Raw genomic sequence first — 26,206 nt, 5'->3', positions numbered from 1 at the left:
TATATTATATTTATATCAGAGTGCATCTTATTTTTCAACCACGACCGTTTAGTCTTGAAGCTTCTGGTGTGTGTGTGTGTGTGTGAACCATGGATGTATTAAAAGAACTGGAGGCGGGGCCCCGTTCATTCCTATGAGAGCTGCTCAGTGGCGCATCGCGTAGTGTGAACTGATGAAACTGCGCCCCCATGGCGGCTGCCAGCATAGCGGCACCACAAGAAACCGGAACCGGATGTGAGGTTTTAAAATACAGCTCCAGGACCGCGTTGGGTAAGAAGTCTGTGTAACGTTGCTATGCTAGCGCTAGCAACAATTATAATGCTTTTCCTCTTTGTTTTATACACAATTAAAAACGCGACAAGATTACCAACACTTAATATACTTCACGATAGCTCAAACCCGTGATGGAGATCTAGTTTAGTCCAGCGTTTCCAACCAATATGATAAAAACAATTCCGGTAGCTTAGCTTAGTTTAGCCACGTTAGCTCCACCGTTAATGTGAACAAAATGGCCAGTAGCTGGTGTCCGTGGTGTTTAGCTCTCTGTTGTTTGTATAACTGAGCTCACATTTAACCATAACACGAATTGTATGTTACAGATTAAGCGTCGTTTGTCTATCAGTAGCTAGGTGAGCTAACTTAGCTCTAACTTCATTGGATCCGTTTTCGCCGCGAAAGTTAGCTTAGTCAATCAGACCCAGCTAGCTCACCTCAGTACCAGATTACCATGGTGATAACTCTGAATGTCAATAGCATCACTTCATGTGAATACAATCAACTCTGATCAGCCACTTCATCCTGTTAAGCTGCTGAACACAGACCATACCCATATTTAGAGGAAGATATGTTGTTATTATATATTGTTTCGTATTTGTTTTAGGCTTTTATTGCTATAATCCTATGTTTTTATATTGTTCTTATTGTAACTTGTCCCTCCAACTGCCCCCATGCCTTTAATATGTTTCCTTTGACTTAGGCAAGGCAGCTTTGTTTGTATAGCACATTCCAGCAACAGGGCAATTCAAAGTGCTTTACATAAACATTCAAGACAAAATGCAAAAGAACATTAAGACATAATTAAAACAGTTATAAAAACAATTAAAGATTAGAAAATAAAAACAAAAATAAAAGCTAGGATAGAAGCTAAAATAGAGTAATAACACACACAAGAGTAAAAGCTCTAGTGCATTATAATATCATTATCTGGTTTATTAAAAGGCAGCAGCAAACAGGAAAGTTTTAAGGTTTGATTTAAAAGAACTCAGAGTTGGAGTTGGTCCTGCAGGTTTCTGGGAGCTTGTTCCAGATATTTGGTGCATAAAAACTGAATGCTGTTTAGTGGTGACTCTGGGGACACTAAGCACACCTGATCCAGATGACCTGAGAGGTCTGGATGGTTCATAACATAGCAGAAGATCAGAAATGTATTTTGGCCCTAAACCATTTAGTGCTTTGTAAACCAGCAGCAGACTTAACTTATTATTGGTTGTCTGTTGTATGTATAGATGTTTGGACTGGGAATGCTACAAATGAATTGCCCCATTGGGGATAAATAAAGTTGTCTGAACTGAACTGTCCTCTCTGTTACAGATGCCTGGTTGATACAGAGATGAGCGGTGACAACGTGAAGTTGTTTGTGGGGAACCTTCCTTTAGACGCAACACACGACGAGCTGACCAAGCTCTTTGCTCCATATGGAGAGATCAACACCTGCTCTTTGCTCAGACAGTATGCCTTCGTTACCCTGAAGGGAGACGGGGCAGCAGACAGGTATTCAACTCTTACCATTACCATTATTACATACTAGTATGAATTATATTGCTATTCTAGAAACATTCTCTGATATGTTAAGATAAGATAAAATGAACCTTTATTAATCCCCAGGGGGGGATTCAGGTGTCAAAGCGCAGGTACAGAGGTACAGGTGTACAAAAAGATTATAAAACAATAAATAGAAATACAGAATATACATAGTGAATGAACATAGCGTGTACTGTCCGTCAATAAAAAAAATTTAGTGTACAATAAATAGATGTAATATGTGCAGTCTATAAAATGGTATATGGGATGTAGTGTAAAGTAAGTTTAAAGTGCACCAGTGGTTAGGAGAGGTGGTTGCAGGTAGTGCAGATAGTCCGGATGGTGCAGTTTTCATGTGGGGGTCAGCCTTGGTTGTGGAGCCTTGGGTATAAAGTTAAATGGGAATATGGAAGTTTATACACAGATTTAAAGAGGTAGTTTTTGCCACTTTTGTTCATTCGGTACAATTATGAGTCGAGCAAGTTTGCTAAATTCCTTTAATCCAGTCAGTTTTGAACACATTAAACAGAAATACAATTGTTACTCTTACTTACTGTCAGTGGGTTTTTAAACATAAGATGGCACTTTCTCTTACGTTGTCAAAAGACAACTAGAATCCTTGAAAAATGTCTGACAGACCAAGATCAAAATAACAGAATTGGAGAAGCTCAGAAAGGTCTAAAGGTTTGCATATTAGAACTGACAGGCCTGTTGGGTTTAGTGCTGCAGTATCTTTAAGACTTTGAGTTACCAAAATAACTTAAGAGGCTTTGTACAAACTGGACCCCTGCAGAATCAAAAACTGATGATACTTTGGTTTCTTAAGTTTATTTACAGACTAAAGCATGACATTTCCAATGAAATATAAAATGGCTAGTAAAACAAAGACTAGCAGCATTTGGCTGGTTTCAGTTTCATATCTTCAATTCTACAAATTGTTTTATTAATTTTTAACCTCTGCTAAAATGTCTGCAGTGTTACTGTTACTGTCATCTGCTGTACACCTGATGATGATGCAAAGATATTCTACTCTCGCAGGGCCATACGACATCTTGATGGCAAAGAGTACAGAGGCAGGCCCCTGGTGGTCGAGGAGTCACGTGCACGCCCACCCAACTCCACTAAAGTGTTTGTGGGGAACCTTGCCGCGACGTGTTCGGCAGATGACCTGCACGGGCTGTTCTCAACCTTCGGAAGAGTTTTAGACTGTGATAAAGTCAAAGGTGAGTTAGAAAGCCTGTCACCAATACTGATGGTACAACGCAAATACATGCAGGGGTTTTCTTGGAAAGTTAAAAAAGAAAAGATGGACTAAAATGAGCTTGCTTAAGTACAGTTTAAGGTAACAATAGTCTTCAGATTATCTCGTCAGAATGCAGTTTTACATCAAGACAGTTGGCTTTTCATAGTTTCAAGTGTTAAATCTTTGAAATGAATAATGGTAAACAAAAAGTGACAATAAAAATATGGAATGGATGTATTTTCTTTTTAAATGTCTCATGCTAACTCTGATCTACCTGCTTCCTGTATGCTATACAGCCAGACTATGCTCAAATGTTGGCTATGCGTTTGTGCATATGGAGAGGAAGGAGGAGGCCCTGGTAGCTATTGAAGGACTCAACGGGACCATGTACAAGGGCCGTCAGTTGGCCGTAGAGCTGTCCAAAGCCCAACCTTTGATCAACCAGCTTGCAATGTCCGGAAATTCAAACCAAGGCGGTGGTGTAGGAGGTAAAGATGAAGGATCCTTTTGTTTTTAAGTGTTTTGCATGTAATTAAAGGTGCTATTGATAACTTTCAGCAACTAGATGTCACATTCGCCCTCCCCCGTTTTGTTTCATTTACTTCACAACAAGTCGTTGCCAGGCACTTACCGTTAATCTCAGCCATTTATCCGTTTTTTGACGACCCAGAGATACCACGTCTTTTTACTATTAGCTCACAAGCCTTGTTAGAAGTGAGAACCAAACGTCAGATATCTTCCACAAAGATAAACAAAACATTCATTTTGGACCCGCGAACATTTTTTAAAAGGATTAATCCTCAATCGTAATACATTTTATTCAGGAAAAACCATACCTTCTTAAAGCTGTGTGGAAGTTTTTTGTTTTTTTTAAGTGTTTGTCTACATAAAAATGTTATCAATAAGACCTTTAAATGTTGAAAAGAATTCATGTTCTCATCATGTTTTGTGCTCCCTTCCTTCCTTCCTTGCAGGTGGCAGGGAGGGTCTTCTTCCACGACCACCTCCATCATTAGAGCACCATCAGAGTCAAGCAGCCGTGCTAGCAGCAGCTGCAGCAGCCGCGGCTGGGCTACCCATACAAGTAAGTTAATTCTCTAGCAGGGCATCCACTATCTTGGAAAAAGATAAATTAGGTTTGAGTTTATTTTTATTGCTTTTATTTGAAATGTCTCATCTTTCTTTGCAGGTTCAACAAAGTGTCCATAACTCATTCTACAACACCACATCCTTTGACCCCACCTACGCTGCTTTGAAGGGCATTACAAGCGCTAAAGGTGCAGATGGGGTGATATACGGTGCTCTCGCCAGCCAGGTGTATGGATCCGTTGCTGACCAGGTGTACCAAGACATGGCCAATCACAATTCTGCGGTGGTCACCGCCGTTGAAGAAGTAGAGCCATCGGGTGGCCCAGATCCAACGACGCTTTTCGAGGCAGCAAGAGCCAAGTTCTTTCAGGAGGGACAGAAGGTCTTTTAACATTTATCTGAGTCAAAATGTATAATCTTCTCCTCTGTGTCCATATCTGTGTTGTACCTTTTCATTTATATTTTCTGACGTATTTTGAATTAAAGGTTCTGGCAGAGCAGCAGGCAGGGAGGAAAGCAGCGTCTGCAGACAGCGAGCGCGACCGCAGCCCAATCAGAGGAAACCGAGCCCCCCTCCTCCCCGACCCCGTTCCGGGTTCCTTCGCTCAGATACGACCTAAGCGGCGTGCCCTACTGCCAACGCCACCCGGAGCACCTGAGGAGCCCCCAACTGCCGCCACCACCACTCCTGAAGGGTCAGATCCCGTTGCTAGGTACACATAACACATTTTGATAAATGATGGAGGCAGAAGAAAAATAAGCATATTAAACCTGCTTCTTGCACATATAATAATAATAATAACAAGAATAGATTATTTACATAGCACTGATCAATACTACCAACATTTCATGTGAGATGTGATTTTAAGACTAACTTTTCATTGTTTCTTGCTACTCTCCTTTCTTCTACTTCAACACTCCAGGTCTTACACAGAGTACTACCAGCAAATGCATCAATACCAACAGTATCAACAGTACCAGCAACAGTACCAGTACCTCCAGTATGCCTACACCAATCCTCCTCCCCCTCCGCCGCCGCCTCCAGCGGCCACCACACAGGCCCAGGCCAACACCCCTGCACCCCCCGGGACGTACTCGGCGCCCCCAACGTATGCGGCACCGGCAGGCTACCCACCGCCAGGAACATATGACGCTTCGGGTGGTTACAACGCCTCATCGGGGAGCTACAATGCTTCATCCGGGAACTACGATGCCTCGTCAGGGAGCTATGACGCATCTGGAGGCTATGGGGCACCGGGAGCATATGATTCATCCGGAGCTTACGCTGCAGCGGGAAGCTACTCCACATCCACACCGTATGAGCAGACACCCGCACACGGGCAACCCATGCCCCAGCGCCATGATTACCCTTACAACACGCCAGAACCCCCTTATCGATAGTCCCACCCCCACACACTCCTTCCACACTGCAGATGTGTGTGTGTGTGTGTGTGTGTGTGCGCGTGTGTGTGCATGTGTATTTACATAAGGGACAGTTTAAAGAGGACAACCAGAGAGGGAGCAGGGTCGTTATTCGAATGTAATTTAAAATCTGAAGCATCTCCCCCTTTCTCCATCTTTACATGGACTCTAACTTGTCAGTTGATGGCTGTGTGGCCAAGTAGGACAGCTAATATTGTAATATCGTCAAGCATTCACAGTTTCTGTTAGATGTTATGAGGCACAGCCGGTTCCTCGTTGGATGTTTAAGAAGCTGAAATGTTTCTCGGGACAAAGTTGGACTCAGAGGTCAGGATAGGAAAAGCTTTTTGTTTGTACTGAATCGAGGCCTTTTATATACTCTACATAAACACGTGCACCACATAGGGGTTTCCTGGATAAAACTGTGTTAGAATATATCATCAAATATATATTTGATTATAACAATCAAAAGTCATGCATCATCGTATGTTTCAAGTAGGGTACAAAATGAAAAAACGCATTATTAAATAGCTATAAAAACAGTTGTAATCCATGTAGATTGCCTCATTTATGTTATGGTTCCCTTATAGCTTTGGGTTTGAATCTGAAATATTGCCAAATAGGCGCTTTTGTGTTTCGCTTCGACACCAAATCCTCCGCCATCGTCTTGTCTGTCAACTCTCTCTCGTCCCGTGTGTGAAATCGGACTCCTGCCGTACAGAGCAGACTCTTTACTTTCAGTTTGTAGCATCGGTTCTCTGACTATGTATTGATAACACAGCGCTGATACGCGAAAATGAACTAAATGGGTTTTATTTCTATAAAAAAGGAAGACAACGGTGGGGGCAGTAATGTAATCGGTGTGTGCCTGAACCCCGTGTAACACTGACTACCATTTTTCAGAGATCCATATGTCTCCATAATAACAATTATAGAATATGCATCCAGGTGTAGGATCACCCTGTGTGGAGTATGTAAGAGGCCTCGGTTTGAATTCAGCCGCATTGACCCTTTTCTAACAGCCAGTCTGTTCGGTTGGTAATACATGTCGACTAGAACAGAAAGCAGAAGTGAAGTGAAATGGAGCGGTGCATCAGCCTTTACTGAAAAACCTTCTTTTGTTGTAAAGATGGAGAATGTTTGTTAATTGACCGGCTTTCTCGTGTTTCAGGCTGGTTTCACTGAGCTGGTTTAGTGCTTATCAAGCAATTCCCACTCAAAGTGATGACATATAACTGTATAACTCTTCTCTATTTTGGGTCATGGAAATCTCCGATATGGCAAAAGAAATTATCCCAAATTGGCTTCTTGAAATTGAAGGTTAGGTTACTTAGATTCTGTTGCAATCCAATTAACGCTGGCTGATTTTGTGATTGCGTTCTGACTGCTGGCATTAAAAGTCTTCTTGAGGCTACCTGTTGTGTCCGCAGAGTAAATGTGTAGTCCACACAGGCCTTCTTCCTGTTTAATCGGGGGAGTTTGCTTAACATAAGATGGATATTACCAGTCTGAGTGTGTGCTTGAAGTTTCATAGTCACGAGGGATAGAAAGTGTGAACATGACTTTGATAACAGGATAAAAATACAACATTTTCAGCGATTTAAATTGAAGTACTCAGATGTTCTCTTGGAGCGGTTTTCCATAATCTACATTTCTTGTGTTTTCTTGCTTTAGCCCAGGCTCTCTGTGCTTCTCGATGTCTACACAAACTCAGGAGTTAAATCTATCCTGTCAAGAATTTTGGGTCAAATCAGCGTTTGCCTGTAAAACATTAGAACAGAATCGTTTAGTCGTTTTGTAGTCATTCGCGTTTCTTTCTTTCTGATTCAGTTTTGTGTTGAGTTTGTGATCAGAGCCTCCTGCGTGAAAAGAAAGTTGAATGCATCCACGTGTTACTCTAAGTTTTGGTAATTCTCAGTTGAACCCAGGTTTTTGATATTATTTCAGACTGAAGAAGAGAAGTTGTGTTTTTGGTTTGTAAATATTTGAATTTATAAAAGAAATGGCAGCAAGCTTTGTTTGGTCAATGATGGTAAAAGAATCTGAGCATTACTGATACTTAAATTCCCAATTGGTTTTTGACATCTTCTGTTATCCGCGTTTCTCATCAGCTAATGTTGTGCTTCTGCTCACATTGGAATGATATTAGAGGCGAAGTTGAACTCGTTTTCAGACCAGGAAATGTACAATTTGATACTCGTGTAAATACTTAAAACCTTACTTTTAAGCTGAAAAACGAATGCCAACCAACATTTGGTTGATCGGTAGGAATATTGACTGTTAAAAAGATGAAATGATTGTATTTCTTCCTAAACAGTAGGAGATGGTGAATAGACGAGATGAAGGAGGACAGTTGTGTATCGGTCTGTTAAAAAAAAGAGGCAACCCAATTTGTGTGGCAAACCCTCAAGCAAGACGGTAATCCGATTACGGTCGTGCTTGTAGCGTGTAGCGTTGAACCATAGTGGCATGTGAGTGTATGATCAAAACGTACTATGAAATCAGACATTGCATACGATTTGAAGCGCAGAGTCTAAAAAAAATTGGAGAAAACAGTGAGTCACCATTTGAGCTGAGAGCAGGTACAAGTTTTTTTTCTAAATGCAGTGCAGTGGCGTGTTGCTGATGTGCATAGCGTAGGGTTATTGACTGAGTGGATATGAGGTGACAGTCTTGGTGCTGCAGGTGAATATGAGGGTTGTTTTTAGTAAAAAGGCCGCTGATTTTCCCCGAGCAGCAGTGAGAGAAGGGCCGATGACCTTTCCTTTTCCCTCTTCTGATCTCACCAGAATCACACACTTTATTTTGACACTACTGGCTTTTCTCTGCATCCCCCACCACACCTAGACAGCTCCACACTTCTATCTAGATGTCTTTTTAACTGGGTTCATTGCATTTTTACTCATGTAAAAGCAGAGCTACACGTGCAAATGCTACTAATGCACACCTGATTCCACTTGTAATTTTACTTACAGTAGTTGTTCCGTTCGTGATTGTACCACACACATCTTATTTCTTACTCGCCCACCTGAGTTGGTAGTGCTGTTGTTAGGTTTTAAGTGACACATAGCCTCTCTAAATTGCCACATTATATTCCACCATCTCCATGTGAACTGTTAGTTGCATGCCTTGTTGTTGCTGCTGCTCCAGCCACCTTCTTCCTCTTGCTGATTATTGCAGCTAGAGTGGGAGGGAGCCAAACTGAGCCCTTGCCCTGGACGTACGCCACACGCAGCTGTAGCGTGGGATGGGGAAATCAGCAGCGTTAGGCCTGAAACTGCTGTGGACGATGGGGTGTCCCCCCACTAAGGTAAACACTCAAGACCACACACTCCTGCCCCTCCCTGAAAACACACGTACACATTCACAAACACACTCATACACGCACACAGATACCTATATCCATACTTCATATTCCGTACCCCGTCTTCAGGGAGTTTTATTCGTCAGGATTTCAGATTTTTGGAAATGGATCTCCCGTCCTTTTTTAAATGGGAGATTATCTTTTTCCTGCTTTTGATTTTCCTGATCATATCCCTGCATACTCTGCTCATACATTCCTGCTCCCACAACATACTGACCGCTCTCACACACACACACAGATTTGGAGGACACGTATACTGTCTTTTTAGTCTAAATCTGAAACCCTTTCTGTTGTTGTTAGTACATCCCGTATCTAACAGCCTGTCGTTCAAGAGTACCAGGCGATCACAGCCAGAGCTGGACGTGTGGACATTTAGTACGGAGGGGTTGTTTTAGTTTTTGTAAATGCGCCCCTGGGGCCACTTTGGGGTTAAGTGCCTTTGCGTAAGAGCACATTGGTAGGCCCTTCATTTCAGAGTTGAATAACCCGGCTCAGGATCGGTTGCTGGTTCAACGCTCGACTCCTCCCCCTCTCCCCTAAAACAACGATTTTTGATGCCACATTCAACTTGTATGAATGACAATGAACACAAATATTATCATTTTGTTTTAAATTACATTTTTGTCCTATGTTCTTTGAAATGTTTAATTATCAATAAATGAATTTGAACTGAACTGTAGCCTCTGTGTGACTATTTCCAGATAATCATGAATTGGCGCGTTGTTACCAGCTGATTTAATGTATTATTACCTTTTTAAAGTTTGTTCATTTAGAATGCCTGAAATAAGGTCTGTGGTTTAACACAAGCTGAAGCGATTTTAATGTTTTGTTCTACGACATAAAATACATCAGTAAATATCCCACTTTTGAATTTTGAAGCTTTTTACGTGTCTTAAACAAGGCAGTAGCTAACAAGTGGCTAAATGAGACTACTAAACATCATCATGCCAAATCGCTCGCCTTTAGCTTAGTGGTGGTGACCTGAAGTCATGCGACCGTGGTGTAGTTTGTTTATAGCCTAACGTTAGCTTTTTACTTCTGGCGATTGCATTTACACTTAAAAAATCATAGAAGTGGTGTTCACTTGTGAAGATTATCTTTCTGAACAAAATGTGTAAGTGTCATAAATGTTTGTTTGCCACAGAGCTTATTTGCTGCAATAATCAAAATGGAAAAATCCCATTAGCTTTTTGTGGAGGGAACCAGGGCGATGCCATCTTCCTGGTTGGCCTACAAAAATCCGTCATCGCTGCACCGCTCTATTGCAATAGCAGCAAACCTTCCTGGGGTCCCAGAGTGTTTGTGGAGGAGTCACCAAATAACTATAAGAGCTCAGCATCAGATGACGTTTTATTCCATTTTCTTCCAAAAACATCAACCTATGCTTCTCAAATAAAAACCAATAAATTTGATAAACAATCCAAACCTGTTGATAATTCAATCACTTTGATATACAAAAAGAAAAATCAAACGAGAAGAAATCGAAGGTTATGGAACCTCATTCCCTGCTAACAAGACATTTTCATGGACACTGCTGAGTTTCATGCCCTCAACAACAATGAACAGTTTACAGATGGACACTAGAGAGTACTGAATGAGTGTGGTGAACGCAGTATACACAATACTGAGGGTATACTGAGGTAATATGGTGAGTAGGCCTACCTAAATGGACGGAGGATGGAGCGTGAAACTGCATAGACATCATGCGCCTTTCACTGGCAAAAACGACATGGAAATGCAGTTTCTGCTCTGATAACACGCAAGTCTGGTTTCCAGCTGCCAGATTAGTCCGTGAAGTAGCTTCAGTGATGAATACAAAGGTTTGTTTGGTAGACAGTTGGTAGACAATTGTCTTGGGAGTCTTCCGTTGTGGAAAACACTACAAGCAACCCATTGAAGTTCACCTCCTATGTCCTTTTTGTAAAGTTGGAGTGCAGGTAGAAGTGTGTGCTGATAATTTACGTACATACTGGGGTGGAAAACTCCTTTTTTAGTCCTTTTTATTATATATTTATTTGATATGAGAAACTAGTCTGAGGATGCGTTCAGGGAATCCGACCCCAGATTAAATACTGCAACTTCTAGTTTTACTTTATAGCTTTTATTCGGCGTACCTTATATTGATTTTAGCAGGGGAGATGACAATTAAGGAGAATTAAACTACAAAAAATAAAGTGTACAGAGACACAACTGGGATAGTACATTTTTACAAATTGTCTGAAAAATAAAATTGAAGCTTCCGGTGAATCTAAAGCCTGGTTTCAGGAAACCAGTCCGTGCTTTTTAAGAGGATGACTGGGAAAGAATAAGTCCGGTTGATGGCAACAGACAGGACAAGACTGGGCAAACACGTTAAAAACACCACACAATGTTGACCAGACCAAACACATATTACAGTACTTTGACTTTCAATCACAACCTCCCATGATGCTGCTGGCATAGTATGAAAAAGGAGCGAGCATTCAAACACACGTATTGAAAATAGCAACGCTTTAATAAAGAGCGATTTTTACAAGACTGCAATGTCTAGCTAGCTAGGTGATAACTGGCATTGACATCCATGGCGTTTTACAAAGATGCAGTTTACGGTAACTGGGTTTGAAGTTTGATGGGTTACTTGCAAGTTTGCATTTCTGCATGCGAGGCAGCCTTCAAACAGTTACGGACCCTACATTGTAAAACAGTTGATTTATGAATGCCAATGAACGTTCATGTCGAGAGAGGTAAGTAAAAAATCTCATGGAGAAATTTCCTTAACGTTGTTCCAAACACACCGGTAAAGTGAGAGTTCACACAATGGTCATGCTTTTACCGGGCACACAAGCCAATAAAAAGACGACACTTAATCATGCAAAAAAAAGACAGTTTCTTTGTCTCTTAAAAAATAAAAGAACAAAAAAAATCCTTTTTGAGTTCTGATATCATCCATCCGTAGTGACCTTGAATAAGAAGAAGCTGCGCTTTGATGATGACTTTGGTGCAAAAAAATGTTCCTGTTTCGAAGAGGACAGACCCTGTCCTGTCCACTTCCTCGATGAAGACACTCTTGGTATAGACCAGTTGTGATAGTTTACCCTTGACCCCGCCCCGCCCCCCCCATTGCCCACCCGCCCCGCCCCACAAACCCCACCCCCTTCCTCCTCGAGATGGACACAAACATCACAAACATCAAACCCACCCGCCCGCCCGTCCCTGGATGATGACACCTTCAAAATACAACCATTCAACACACAGATACAGCAATAAATTGTCCCACGTACAGTACGTCATCCAATGGGGCTTCGATCACTTTACAGAGAGCACGTCTAAAAACACATGAACGGCATTACCTATATACAGAGGACACAGTAACAGTCAGAGGTTGGCCCAGGATGGATCGAGCTGCGTCGTGGGAGTGAAGTGCACAATGAAAAGAGCATTCAGCTGACGGAGAAAAAGACAAACCACCGGGACGAGGAGTAATGGAGGACAATTTCTTTTTTCCGAAGGAGATATCCAAATGTCAGCTGGCTTCTTGGGTTGAGAAACCTCAGAGAATATCTGCCTGCTTGGTGACGACTTCTAACACTGAAGCCTCTCTCTGCTGGTAGTAGAGTCGTAGCTGGCGGGGAGATTGGTTTTTGCGTCGCCAGCAGTCGAATGTTGAATCATAACGCCACCATACAGTCGCAATTCTCTGACGATTTTGTTGGTAATCACAAGCGTGTGCAGCTCCATCTGGAGAGATTCAGATTCACTTTGAGATTCCAGGTCCGATGACTTCGGGGCGTTGTTTTCAGCAGATGAGTGATCCTTGGAACCACCTTTTTAATTTGATGTTTGGGTTGTACAGACTGAGACACGGTCACGATAACACTCGGTAAGTTAGTACACGCTGCCAGCTCACTAGAGACCTTTCATCTCTAACCCTGTTTATCTCTATGGGAAGGCATGTGCACACACAAACACACATACAGTACATGTACATAGAACAGACACAATCAATAGAAAACGACTTCATCCCCAATCGATTATTGCCCCTTTCAACTGTACATCCCAGCAATGATTTTAGGTTTTTGTGCAGCAGAGCGTTGTCCCCTCTTCGAAGGTTTGTGCTATATATATATCTATATATCGTCTGTCTGTCTGTGGGTCTGACTTGACCTTGGATCTGCCAGAAAAGCCACATTAACATTTAACGTCTCATTAAAGCCTCCCGTCTCTGGCTGTCTGAATTAATCTGTGTGTCGTCACCGCAGGCATTACTAGGGTCATGATCGACAGACATTACCCTCAGTCGCTTTTCGACAGTCTAGTCCTCGTTTGACTCCTCCCGACTGACCTATAGCTGTCCTGTTCATAAATGTTAGGACTACATTAACAAACCTCTCTCTGTGGTAGCAGTGTCTTTTTAATTCCTCCAAGTGGAGGTGAGACATTTTGTCTGCAGTAATTATCCAGTTTTTCTGGCGTGTAAAGGACTTCACAGGAGACTCATTTTGGACAGGACGGATGCTCAGGACAGGGTTGGAAATCATAGGAGAGTTGGCAAGACTGAGAATCACCTCCTTACTAATATCCAGTCACCTCTCTATCTGGCTCTCAGTGCATTTTTCACTACTTTTAGAGCAGTACGGGTCAAACAGAAGAGGTTAGAAAATAAAACGGCATTCTGTACAGAAACCTTCACACAACAACACTACAGCAGGGAACAGCTTTCTAAACAGCCTACAGATGGGTGTGGAAAAGACAGTAAACGAAGATTTGCATGATATTGCACAGCTGTAGAGGAAAGAAAAGAACAAAAATACACAGTGTGTACAGCACGACCCCAAGTAGCAAAGTCAGTGTAAGAGGTTTGTTTACATCCAAATGCGATGCCTGGGTCTGGCTCAGTGCTTTCATCAGTTAGTTCCAGTGCAGTAACACATTGGTACCTGGCAACACAGTTAATGACATCAGGTACCAAAAGAGAAACACATACCACGTTCATCCACACACACACACACACACACATTATCGTTCCACGCCGGATGTTTTGATGTTGAAGTTGGCAATTAAGAACAAATGGAGCTCATAAAAAGACTCATGTCGATGCAGCACATTGAAATGTAGAAAAAGGAAAACGCACGCATTCAAATCGATCACTTCTGACATCAGGTGATGGATGACACGCAAACCGGGGAACCAATCTGAACAAGACGCTAAAATCACCTACACAGACATACAACCCTTGGCAAAGTTCACATTGAGTAAAGTGCCAGCAAACAATCCAATCAGAGAAAGAGACGCGCGTCCTCCGAGTTTGAAGTGGACAAGTTTTTATACAGGAAATTATCGGGGATGAGGAGGCCGGGAAGTGGCAGTAGAGCACTTCCACAGAGCTGTCATCACAGGTCATAATCGCCGTTTGAATTGGCGAATCAAACAGAGGATGAGTGGGATTGATGCGGAGCCTCTGGTGCCCCATTCAAAGACAGAGAGATCAGTAGCCACATGGAGAGAGGAGAGGAGATTAGAGGGCGAGGCGACATGGAAACAGACATCAGCATTTCATCTTTTATCCATCCTCTGGTCCTCTCTCCTTCTTCCTCTCCCCTCCCTTTTCCCTCTCTTGTCATCCTCTTTCTTCCTCCGCCACTGGATTTGGTTCTGGATTTGTTTTCTTTCTCTCTCTCCATCTCTTTCCCTCTCGCCTTCTCTCTCTCGGCTTTGCTGCCATGGTTACAACATCATCCCTACATGAAGTGCATCTGCAGAGGACGAGAGCAGAATGGAGAATAATTTAATTCGACAAAACACCTCATCAAGTGTTCAGGCATCTACTGACAAGCGTATTACCTGCCGCAGTGCCGGAAAAACAGCTTGTCGTGGGCGCGAGCGCTCAGTCGGCAATTATATTACTCTGTTATGTTTTGAATAATTGGTCCAAATATACTTGTTTGTTTTCCTGAGAGTTTTGTGGCCGCACCAACGGATGATTACTCACTGTGAAAAACACTATCTTCACACTTGCTGGTCAATTATCTGACAACATGATTCATCCTGCTTCTGGAAGGGTCCGCACCTTGAATGTTACTTATCAGTCGTTAAGAACAGCTGAATGAGTACGTCAATTATTCAAGAAGACTTGCGGACATGAAGCAGACATACTGTCAAATTCCACCTCTGTTTGTTCTTATGCTGTTACATGTCAATTCAGGATGTCCATACTCTTATTTGGTCTAACCAGTTTGTTTTTCATTGTGTCTTGCCTACTTAGTAATTCTCTACACCTCCCAGAAAAGTATTCAACAACCCCAAGATAATTGGCTATAGGTCCACACTACTCCCCTTTAAGCTACACACTCCAAAGCATAAAAGTAGGAGAAGCCCCAATATTCAGTCAAGTTTAAATTTGGATTGTTTCCCCTCACACCTTCTTTATTGTCTCCTAAACATGTCTACATTCATTATGTGATAAACTGTGATTTTCTTGAGGGATAGGTGAAAGCATTTATCAGACAGGTGCCTCATATTTATGTGTGAAAGTACGTGCGAGCGGTGGAGTGAAAATGAAAGCGTTTCTGTAATAACATCACTCTAAACTGAGGTTTAAAGAGGACCTATTATGCTCATTTTCAGGTGCATACTTGTATTTTGTGTTTCCACTAGAACATGTTTACATGCTGTAATGTTCAAAAAACACTTTACTTTTCTCATACCCACTGTGCTGCAGAACCTCTTTTCACCCTCTGTCTAAAAACGCTCTGTTTGAGATCCTGACCCCCCCCTCCCGAAAAGCCCAGCCTGCTCTGATTGGTCAGCTGGCCCACTCTGTTGTGATTGGTCAACCGAACCAAACTCTTCGGACTCCGCTCGAGCTCCACTCTAACTAGCTTTGTTTGAGGGCGTGCCAAACTTTCCGCTACGCAGGTATTATTCAAATGTTACTTGGTGACATCACCACGTTACGGAAGAAAGGGCTTTCAAGCTAGGCGTTTCAGTAACTCTCTTTTACATGCACAACAGGACTCAGTCCAAAGTCTATGACTGGACTGTGTATGGTCAGTCTGTTTTGTGGCGAAATTGTTACACAAATAGTCAGTGGTCGTGTCTATATGACACGCTGCTCCACTCAAATGGCTCAAAACTACTTATTTAACGGCAATACATGGCATATGTACTAATATAAATGTTTGTGTGTGTGTGTGTGTGTGTGTGTGTGTGTGTGTTACCTGTGTCCCCGGCATGGGTCCAAAGGGATTGGTGGGTCTCAGGACAGGCTGGTTGTACATGACAGGCTGCGGGGGCATCATCTGAACGCCCCCCATCTGATGACTCATCTGAGGAGGGAGCTGGTCAGAGGATAGATGGGAGAATGGATGGTGATAGGTGGGGAGCACACACTATTTCAGATTTAGAGTAGATTAATGCCAGCAGAGTATGAATGTAAGACTGAGATTAAAGCCGTTGTTTACCATTCCATACACAGGCACTTGGGGTGACGTCATAGGAAAAGCCACTGGTGCAGGAGCCTGTATGGATATAAAGAGAAAAACACAATATACCACTTTCTGGCGGAGCTGCAGTCTTTTAATCTTGACCTGAGAGTTGATTACAAACATAATCCTGATACTGTCAGCCTCATGTCTAACCTGTCAAAGATGCCCCTCCCCTCCCCCAAACAAAGACAGAAATGTCTTGACTTTCTTTAACATTTGCATTTGTTTGTAGCAAGACACCTAATCCTGAGCAACAAAAAGAGGTGCAACGTTTAACAAAGTAGAATTGAGGTAGCAGCAGATTGGCAGCAAGGGATGAAACAACAATGCCAATGCAGCGCAATAAGCAAAATAATTCCCTTTTCCCCATGTATCATCACCAGTACAAACAGAATACTAATACTGTAAAAGTGCCCAAGCATTGATTTAAAAAAAGGGAGGTTTTTGGATGTCAGGGTGAAAATCAGGTGAGGGAGGAGGTGAAATGAAGAAATGTACTTACATAGCCAGTATAGATCATCCCATTCTGTGGAGAGTTACAGAAAAAGAGCGTTACAACAATAAAAGCCATGCTCAGGCCTTTTCTCTAAATGAGCAGAGGAGATAAACCAGACCTTCGCCCATTCCTCATGTTCAAATCACTTGTACTTTCTATTCACGTCGTGCCACCGTCTTTCCGAGCCATTTGCTGAATAAATGAGCGGTTTGAGTCGAGAGGTCAATCAGACGAAAATTAAAAGATGAAACCAGATTGAATGGAAGAGACTTGCGGATAATTGAGAGTGGAGCACAAAGGACAGATGCAAATTTGGCAGCTCCTTCAAAAAGCCCTGAATGCAGCAGAAAGTTACATTTGGCCAACAGGTACATTTAATGAGTTTCATTCCAGAATGAGATATCAGACTATTAGGAGAAACTGGCTCCTCTGACAGAATGATGGATGGCACCAAATTAATACACAATACAATACTTCTTACAAAGATTTCGGCTGGAGCAGTGCAGTAGTGCTTTCTGGACAAAAAGGCCACATTTACAGACCTGACCCTATATAATATAGAGACTTAATTGTCAGGTTGATAGTGATATCTTTATGACATTTCATTTTCTATCATTATTTTGTAACTCCCAGAAAGCTGATTTTTGTAGTTTACAGTATCTTATAATGAAATTCACTACATAGGGAGGTTCGGAGGCATTCCGGTAAGAGTCGGCCAAGGTTTTTCTCTACTTTGGAAATAATGACATTAGATCTGCAATGATATAAAATTAATGGGCGACTATTTTGATAATCAATTAATCATTTAAGTAACCTTCCATGCAAAAACTGCCAAATAGTCTCTGATTTCAGCTTTTGCTCTGTTTGATATCATGAACTGAATATCTTTTACTCTTTAATTTCATCTTTCACAGCTTTTAAAGGTGCAGTTTGTAGGATATGGCGGCATCTAGTGGTGCGGTTGCAGATTGCAACCAGCTGAGTACCCCTCCGCTCACTCCTCCCTTTCCAAGACTGCGGTAACGTGAGCCGCCAAATACAAAACCGTGGTAATACCGCTCGCCTCGCTCAGAGGCCATCCTTACCATAATAACACTACTTTAGGAGCAATGGAAGCCAGACGGCGGCTGGCGGTACCACAGTTTTGTACTCTTTGATATCATCTTTCACAGCTTTTAAGTGTTGGCAGAGACACTGCAGCACCTTTTCCTTTTGGATTCCACCACAACAAGCAGTGTGAAATACGTCCTTTTGTTGGGTGAAAGTCAAACCCCAAAAGGCACAAATTGGCACAGTGCTGATCTGGTTTTGGAGGGCACCCAATGATGGTGTAAATTGTCCTGCTCATAACTAACAGGAGAATGAGTGTAACTGTGAATCAATCTGCGGTGCAAAAAAAAAAAGTGTGCCAATGTAGCCTTTAAATTACCATCTGAGGGACGGGCATGGGTGCAGGTGCCATGGGATGGGTGGTGTGAGTCCAGTTGGTGCTGGTGCACATGGTCTTTGACTGCCAACCGCCACCAGTTGGCTTCTTCTCTACCAGCTGACTCCACTGGAGCTCTGGCCTGATGCACAAACACACATACACAGAGCATTTTTTAGATGCAGAGATTGTGCAAAATCCGAAAGAGAAATAATGGATTGTGAGAGAGTTTGAACTGTGATAATGATGGATAGACAGCTGAGTCATTTTGTTATGGCTAAGTCAGGAAAGCCCACTCACTTTTTAGCTTGCGTCCCGCCAAACTGCAGGTCTGAGAGAAGGAAAAAAACAAATATATCAGCTGAAAGGAAGCAACACAGCCAGAGAGGAATAACAGGAAATATTAGAAGCAATATTTGGAGAGAGATTCTGCATACTCACTACCAACGAGGTTGGCTAATGAAGAGTCCAAATCATTGGGCAGCATTTTCCCGGAGTGCAACTGGACTCCAGGGCTGTGAATTTGAACGGGTGGTGCTGGCTTTAGCAGGTCACCTGACATCCAAAGGTTACCATGGTAACGTGAAAGGAGAAAAGAGGGGAAATGAGTCAACAGCATGAAGCATCACCGGGCATCACTGTTACAGCGTATCCAGCTCTGAGCAGTGTGTTTATTTGCACGCTTCGTTGTATGTTTACATGATTATATATGTGTGTGTGTGTGCAGTCCTACCTCCCCAGGCATTGTTATTGTTGGGCACAGTGTGTGTGGTCTGGATGGGGGTGTAGTTAGGCTGCAGGGTGAACAGCTCACTGGTCAGGTTTGGCACACTGCAGGAGGGAAAGTGGAGAGGAGAGCACAGTTTTGTTTCTCATTTTGTTTTTACGTACCCATTTAAAATAAAATTGATTTATAATGACAGACAGACTTCTTGTTGAAGACCTGGAGTAGCATTTTTACACTGCAGACTCACTGGTTGCTGACGGGTACGATCGGTGAGTTGGAGAAGAGATCTGTGGCCCCTCCGCTGCTGTTGGCACTGCCCACTGACTGGGCGCTGGGTGACACATTGGGTGTCTGGATGTCGATCACTTTATGACCGTCCTCCTGCAATGAAAAGCATCAACACTATAATATAATATTTCCATGGTTTGTAAACAGCCCTGCAGGACACATGAATAGTGTTAGGAAAGATAGCCATTATACATATTTATGCTTCTTTATTTGAATGAGGAATCCACTGCAGAGGGTCTTGAGATTGTGACTTCATTGTCATTCTCTGTGCAGCTCTACGCTATGGGCCAGCAGCCAGAGACAGACAGTGTATTTCACTGTACTGCAGGACTAATGCATTTGTCCATTCAACTTCAACAACAGTGTGGAGGACAAAAAGACGTACGCTTCACACACACTAAAGTGATTTCAATGTGTTTTTCTCACATAAAAGCAAAAAACAATTCATTGTGGTTTCATTCAGTATAGTATTGTTGCTGTGTAGCATTAGCTGTCTATATGTGTATGTTTAAAAATGTCTTGCAAATGTCTCGCCTTGTGTTGCTGCAGTCTGTTGTCTTCTGTCTTGTCGTCCATACGGCTGAGAGAGATCCCAGTGCTGGAGAGAGAGGACACTGCACTGGACAAGGTGCTGGATCTTAAGGTGAAACACACAAACATTTCTTTTTTTTTTGCAAAGCTGGTTGCTTTGTTTCGTTTGTCTTTGTAACCTTAGCTTTATTTGAACAAGACTATGTATCTTGCAGCTCTGAGGCTGTTTTGCTCATTGTTAAGAAAACCAAACGGTTACAGAAACGAAAGTGTTGGGACATATTTACATTTTGACTAGATGATGCACTAGATTTAAGGTTTGAGGACGATGAAAGTCATAATGTTTCATCCTCTGGAGACCATGTCTGTCTGCACCAAATTTCCATCTAATAGATCTTGAGATATTTCAGAATGGTGGACTGACCAACTTGACTGTGCTATAACCAAAGTGACGCTGCTGGCATGGCAAAAACGTTTTCAAGGATATGTTAAACTAGACGACCTGGAGTGGGTGTGGATCAGGATGAAGGGCCCGATTTGGAAAATGTTGTCCACCTTGTCCATAATTCTTAATGGCTGGCCTGGTAGTAGTTATAGAAGTAGCCTACATGCAGTAGTTGCGTTGCGCTGCGGTGCGTTGCGGTTCGGGGCGATGCGCTGCGGTGCGTTGTGGTTCGGTGCGGTGTGCTGCGGTGCGGTGCGCTGCGCTGCGCTGCGCTGCACTGTGTTGCGGTTCGGTGCGGTGCGGTGCGTTGCGGTTCGGTGCGGTGTGCTGCGGTGCGTTGCGGTTCGGTGCAGTGCTTTGCGGTTCGGTGCGGTGCGTTGCGGTGCGGTGCGTTGCGGTGCGGTGCGTTGCGGTGCAGTGGGGTGCGTTGCAGGAATAACAGACAAGATGAGTGACAGTCGGTAAAGAAGCAGCATGGCAAATTATGATATTCTGGAAATTATAAGGTTTAGTATAATTATATTGAATAATTTAAGTGATATATGTGCACACATACTAATCATAGGTCAAAACAGCTAAAGCTAAATTTGGCTGAATTATAAAAGGCAGAAGTGGTAAAACGAAGAGCCGTTTGGGAGCCGAAAGAGCCGGCTCTTCTTGGTGAGCTGAGCCAAATGATCTGGATCACTAAAAAGAGCCGAAATTCCCATCACTACTCTGAACGGTAGCTCTATGGCTGTTTTCGAAACCGCATACTGCATACTACTGAGGAGCGCAGTATGCAGTATACAGTACATACTGTATACTGCGTTCCTCAGTAGTATGCAGTATGTGACAGTTAAAGTGATGTATTTAGCAGTATGCTAGACGAGGCTTAAGCCTTCAAACAAGCTCTTGAAGCACAGGACAAAAAAACTAACTTGTACCACTATTACAATATTATCAAAAAATACAACTTTGATTTTGTTGTTTATGTTGTGCTTGTTTACTTTATAAGATACTGCAGGTTTAAACTATTTATTCTGACAGCTCATAAAGAAGTCCGACAAACAAGATCATCAACGAGGAGAGACGGGAAATATAAAACATTCATCCACAACGTTTACTTTACTCAAACTGCTTTTTCAGTTACAGCAAAAGGACTGATCTCCCTCCAGATATTAGAGAAATGTTAAAAAAGTGTCATGTTGTCTCATCAGGAACCTCTCTGCCCCGTCAGAAGCTGCTCTTTCCCTCTCCTCTTCTCTCTCCTCTTCCTCTCCTCTCATCTTCTCTCTCCTCTTCTCTCTCCTCTCCTCTTCTCTCTCCTCTTCCTCTCCTCTCATCTTCCCTCGCCACTCTGCTGCTCTGTAGCCGCTCTGTGAGCGTCACTGGCCGGCTCTCCAGCGAGCTACGCCCGCGGGTGATTGTGGAGCTTTTTAACTCGAAAAAAGGCAAATAAACACAGGTTCCTGTTAATTTATAATGGACATCTGTGTTGTGATATTTAAACAAACTATCCGTCAACAAGGAAATCAAAGCCTCTCGTCTACAGACCGGTCTCTAGAGAGCTCCAGCAGCTCATAGCGGTCTCTGAGCGTGACTACCCGGCTTGCTGGCAGCGACCCGGGCAGGCACTCGCTGGCTGTCACGGTATTCTGTGGAGCTTCTAAACTCCGACAACGGTGGAACAAATGTTCGATTCGCCATCTAACTTCGTAAAACTGCCGATATTAATAATCTACACAGTTGATTTCTCGCCTCAAAAACGTTCAGAAGTGAATTTAGTGTTGAAATGGCTACAGAAAACGTAAAAAAAAGAGCAGCTTTTGGCTGCTGTTTTTATACCCGTAGCCTGTGCTGTTCCGCCGCTTTGCATTGTGGGATACAGTAGGCGAGATAGACTGGTCCGATGCATACTGGAGAATTTTTCCAAATCAGTACGTCATCCGGGTATTTCTGGCATACTGGAGATTTTGCTTTTGTTCGCATACTGCATACTACATTTTGGCCAAATCAGTACGTACTACTAGTATAGTATGCGGTTTCGAAAACAGCCTATTTGTCAGGACACCGGCGGCGAGCACGTTAAGTGACGCAAATCAAACACACCCACGTTTTTGCGTCATTAACAGGTGCGTGAGGAGCTTCTGTCTTTAGTGAGGTGAGGAGGCCTGTGTGAGGGACAGAGAGGCTGAGTGGACAGGTGACAGGTGACAGGTGAGTAACGTCACAACAACAAGCTAACGCTAGCTAATTACCTGTGATTGTTGTAACTAGGCGACGGATGTGTAAAAACTCTGCTGCTCTATTTTTGCCTTAAAAGGTGTGATTTTGTTTACTGACTGGCTGCAGCGCTGTGGAGTTTATTGGTTGTATATTTATAATTGATTATCAGTTGTTATCTTTGTATTTCCTGTTGCAGTGTTTGCTAAATGCAGTAACTGACAGGAAGTACACTTGGACCAAAGCGGTTGCCCTGGCAAGTCCAAGATGCCATCCTCAAATGTCTTGTTTTGTCCTCAACTCAAAGATATTCATTTGACTTCATAGAGGAGTAAATAAACCAGAAAATATCCACATTTAAAGGGATTGTTTGTAGCTTCTTACACGTATAAATCAATCCGGGTCGGTGTCCCATGCGCGCTCGCGCGTGGCTACGCTGTTCAGACTCAGACTCCAACACAAACTACACGGAAGCACCAAAACCGCAAAGTTCTATCTAGTGAAGCCCGTCTTGCAAAACAGTGTTGGCCGCGGTCGGAGGACGCAGGAGAGACCGTAGCTTTGGTCTCCAGGGCCGGAGTCTCTGCTCCTCTGCCTGCCTGCCTTCACTCACACACCGCACACGTTCTCGCTCAGCTCGCTCCACTCTCACGTGCATGCGCGCACACTACACGCTGCAGAAGAGTTAGTTTAGCTCTGAGAATATCTAGTGGACGTTTGTGCAGAAATAAATGCTGCAGCTCCTCCAGACCAACAGAGGTTTTCCGTGTCTTGTGAAGTGACGGGGCTCCGCAGCGAGAAACGTTATCGTCTCCGACCAAAACTCGGAGATCTCCTGTTCCCTCCGGCCGCGGTCGGGAGGCTGAAGCAGGAAAAGCCAACACTGGGATCAGCAGTGATTCATGGAGAGACCTTCGTCTGGTCAGCTAACATTACTGCCAAGCAGGTGAAATATAGAGAGGTTTTATCTGACGCGTGTTGCCTCACTGTTTTGAGCGATGCTCGTTCATGTCTATGTAGAGCGAGCACAAGCCCGAGCAACAGGACGCTGACTTTCGTTGACTTAACGGCCACAGTTGTCGCTGTTAACTGGCATTTCTGATTCTTACAAACAGTCCCTTTAAGAAGCTGGAATAAGAGAATTTTGACTTTTTTTTTTCTCAAACCGATAATCAAAATAGTTGGTGATTAATTTAAAACTGATCAATTGATCGTTGCAGCAGTAGTACTAGTAGTAGTAATACTAGTAATTGCAGTAAGAACAGCAGTGGCAGTAATGGTGTTACAGGAGATCTGAGTAGCTTCTTGGTGATGTGATCGTACCTGCTGGCTGCGGAGAGGTCCTTGAGCTTCCTGCCCTCCAGAGAGGCTAGGTGCTGCTCCAGAGCCTCCAGGAGAGAGCTGGGAGCCTGAGGAAGGGGTAAATGGGAGGGGGGTTGATGGGGTAACATTAAAACCACAGCCAAATGGACAAAATGGGACACACTGCTTTCTCTCACTCCCACCTCCTCATCACCTCCTCATTTGATCTCACTCACTCACTTACGCTCACACAAAGCAGCAGCAAAATTAAGACATTACCCTCAGACTCATTATCTACTCTACAATAGCTCTTTGTTCTTTTTTTTTTTTTTTTTGCATTTGGTTTCATCAGGTTTGGTTGACCAGCATGCACACATCAGCCTTGGATCATGCAAGCGAGTCCGCAGCGGGACTGACGGGTCAGGACAGAGCAGCGGAGCGTCGTCGCTGCAGGCAGGGCTCCAGAGTAGAAACACAACAAACACATCTCTGAACCGTCTAGCGAGCCCATGCAGAGGCCAGCAGTGCACAAACGCTCTCATAAACACACACACTTAACACACGCATACGTGTAAAGAAAATCACAGTCCAAAAATTAAGAGTTAACTGGTGGATTCCACGTTAGGTTAAAAGTCAAATTAAGTCATTTTGATTTAGTTTGGAAATTAGGCAGCAGCTAAAGCTAGAAGTACCAAAATCTTATCTCACTGGAAGCCAAGGAAGTTAACTCCGTGAAATGTAAACATCTGGTGAAAAACCAGGTATACACATTGAGCAGCTGGCCAGCTCTGTATTGTAAAACAAAAAGGATTGGTGGGTTCATTTGGACCACTATGTGATACCACGGTTTTCATCCAGAGCCTTACATTTCAGCACCAGAGAACACAACGCAAACACAACAAGCAAAGAAAAGATTTCTCATATACTTATTTTAAGGGGGAAAGAGAGTAAAATGCGAATTCTGGATATCCTTCTTCAGAGAAATCTAGAATATGCTAAAGGTTTAAAAGTAAAACAGACACATATCTAGAGCTCAGTATAGGCATGGGTCACTATGTTGTTGAACAAGGGCATATAAGGTCTTCATGAGCACTGCAAACATGGCTTTAATTCATAAAATTCAACCCTTTTCAGTTTGTTACTTGATTTGTCACATTGTAAAGATCCAATTATGGTTCCACTGAAAAGGATATATTGCATTTGGGGCCTTTTAGCATGATATGCAGTGCTTATGATGGCATTATGTACACCTATCCAAGTCATATTTGCAGAGACCTATTTAATAAAAACCATTCGCTGCTCTCCCCACAGCTAATGCAAAGGGACATAATCTTTTCAGGGAAATGATTTGAACACTGCTTATGTGGGCAAAAAACCTATTTCATAAAGCTGTGCTGACTTATTTATATGATAAGCCTTCGAATGAAGAGACAAGCCTTGATATTTACACTGGGAAAATGCCAGAAATACTGCTGGGGGAATTCAGACAGATAATAAGCCCCGGTCATGGACATCTAAAATAGAAATGTGCAAAAAAAAAACTTTTAGAGCTGCTTTCAAAATCATACCTAAGAGTAAAATTTGTTTTTGCAATGAATCAAATAAGAAAAAAAAAAAGAATTTTTCTGTGCTAATTAATTCTTAAAAATTGTGAAACATAAATGTTCTTTTGCAGGTCTTCATTTATTGTTTCCTCTCTATTCTAGAGAAAAGGAGAAAAGGCGAAGGAGTTAAGGAGAGTGAAGACGAGAGGAGGACAGGGCAGCTGCAGTGTGGGCAGGTCTGTAGGGTGAGTAGGGAACGGGAGCGTTAAGAATGAAGCATTATGGGATTGACTGGACGGATCTAAATACTGGTTGACTGACTGGTTGATTGACTGATTGAGATGAGATGTAGACTGACCTGTGTGAGATCGGGGCTGTCGCCCTGATCTATCCCAACTCGCTGTGTCACAAAAAAGGAGGGAGGGGTAGGGGAGGGAGGAGGGAGGCAAAATAAAAAATAAACCAAATGTAATAACAAAACAAGGAATAAACCCAACAGAGTAAAAAAAGGGAAGAGGCGTGTGAAGGAGGAAGAGGAGGAAGAGGAGGAGGGAGAAAGAAGAATCAAACCCAGGCATTCATTACTTCATGCAGTGGCTGGAAAGGAAAACAAATAAAAGACAACAGAGGAGGAGGGCGCATGCACACGCATACAAACACCTATATATATACACAGTATACGTACACACACACTTATAAGTACACACACACACACACACACTGAGATCTGGAGACTGGTTTGAAATGAATGCTGAGCACACCGACTGATTGAACAGGCAGGGCAGACAACAGGTCACGTGACTGCGAGGTAAGAAACATCCAAAAGGAAGACACTCAACTAATGTTGACTTTGAACAGAAA

At 42.9% G+C, this 26,206-nt stretch overlaps 3 protein-coding genes across 7 annotated transcripts in view; 2 read left to right on the top strand and 1 right to left on the bottom strand.

Moving 5' to 3' along the window:
- The first annotated feature begins 188 nt into the window (after positions 1-188).
- rbm14a (RNA binding motif protein 14a) lies at positions 189-9,592 on the top strand. Its single transcript, XM_074610634.1, is given in 9 exon segments — positions 189-237; positions 240-270; positions 1,591-1,770; positions 2,839-3,023; positions 3,340-3,531; positions 4,018-4,127; positions 4,233-4,514; positions 4,619-4,845; positions 5,056-9,592. Coding segments are annotated over 9 exon segments (1,734 nt in total). The 3' UTR covers positions 5,534-9,592.
- The window catches only part of LOC141753363 (four and a half LIM domains protein 1-like), a 138,941-nt gene continuing 119,155 nt past the window's right edge, over positions 6,421-26,206 (top strand). The window contains exon 1 of the mRNA XM_074611949.1: positions 6,421-6,431. The gene's annotated coding sequence lies outside the window, so the exon portion shown is untranslated. The remainder of the gene's footprint in view (positions 6,432-26,206) is intronic.
- Positions 13,168-26,206, bottom strand: part of LOC141753358 (phosphatidylinositol-binding clathrin assembly protein-like) — a 31,283-nt gene continuing 18,244 nt past the window's right edge. The window contains exons 8-19 of one of the 5 annotated variants that reach the window (XM_074611938.1): positions 25,704-25,745; positions 23,823-23,908; positions 19,853-19,916; positions 19,278-19,411; positions 19,037-19,134; positions 18,745-18,858; positions 18,604-18,634; positions 18,307-18,445; positions 16,884-16,907; positions 16,358-16,414; positions 16,115-16,285; positions 13,168-14,650 (exon numbers count right to left, since the gene is read on the bottom strand). In XM_074611938.1, the coding sequence (XP_074468039.1) occupies positions 14,636-14,650; positions 16,115-16,285; positions 16,358-16,414; positions 16,884-16,907; positions 18,307-18,445; positions 18,604-18,634; positions 18,745-18,858; positions 19,037-19,134; positions 19,278-19,411; positions 19,853-19,916; positions 23,823-23,908; positions 25,704-25,745 (975 nt within the window). In that variant the 3' untranslated portion in view covers positions 13,168-14,635. Of the gene's footprint in view, positions 14,651-16,114; positions 16,286-16,357; positions 16,415-16,883; positions 16,908-18,306; positions 18,446-18,603; positions 18,635-18,744; positions 18,859-19,036; positions 19,135-19,277; positions 19,412-19,852; positions 19,956-23,822; positions 23,909-25,703; positions 25,746-26,206 lie in introns of all 5 variants that reach the window. The other 4 variants (XM_074611937.1, XM_074611940.1, XM_074611941.1 and 1 more) reach the window with 4 other exon arrangements.

The sequence above is a fragment of the Sebastes fasciatus genome, chromosome 16, assembly GCF_043250625.1.
Source record: "Sebastes fasciatus isolate fSebFas1 chromosome 16, fSebFas1.pri, whole genome shotgun sequence".
In the NCBI taxonomy this organism is placed as follows: Eukaryota; Metazoa; Chordata; class Actinopteri; order Perciformes; family Sebastidae; genus Sebastes; species Sebastes fasciatus.
Note: the sequence above shows the minus strand (reverse complement) of the source record. Positions and strands in the feature narration are given on the sequence as shown.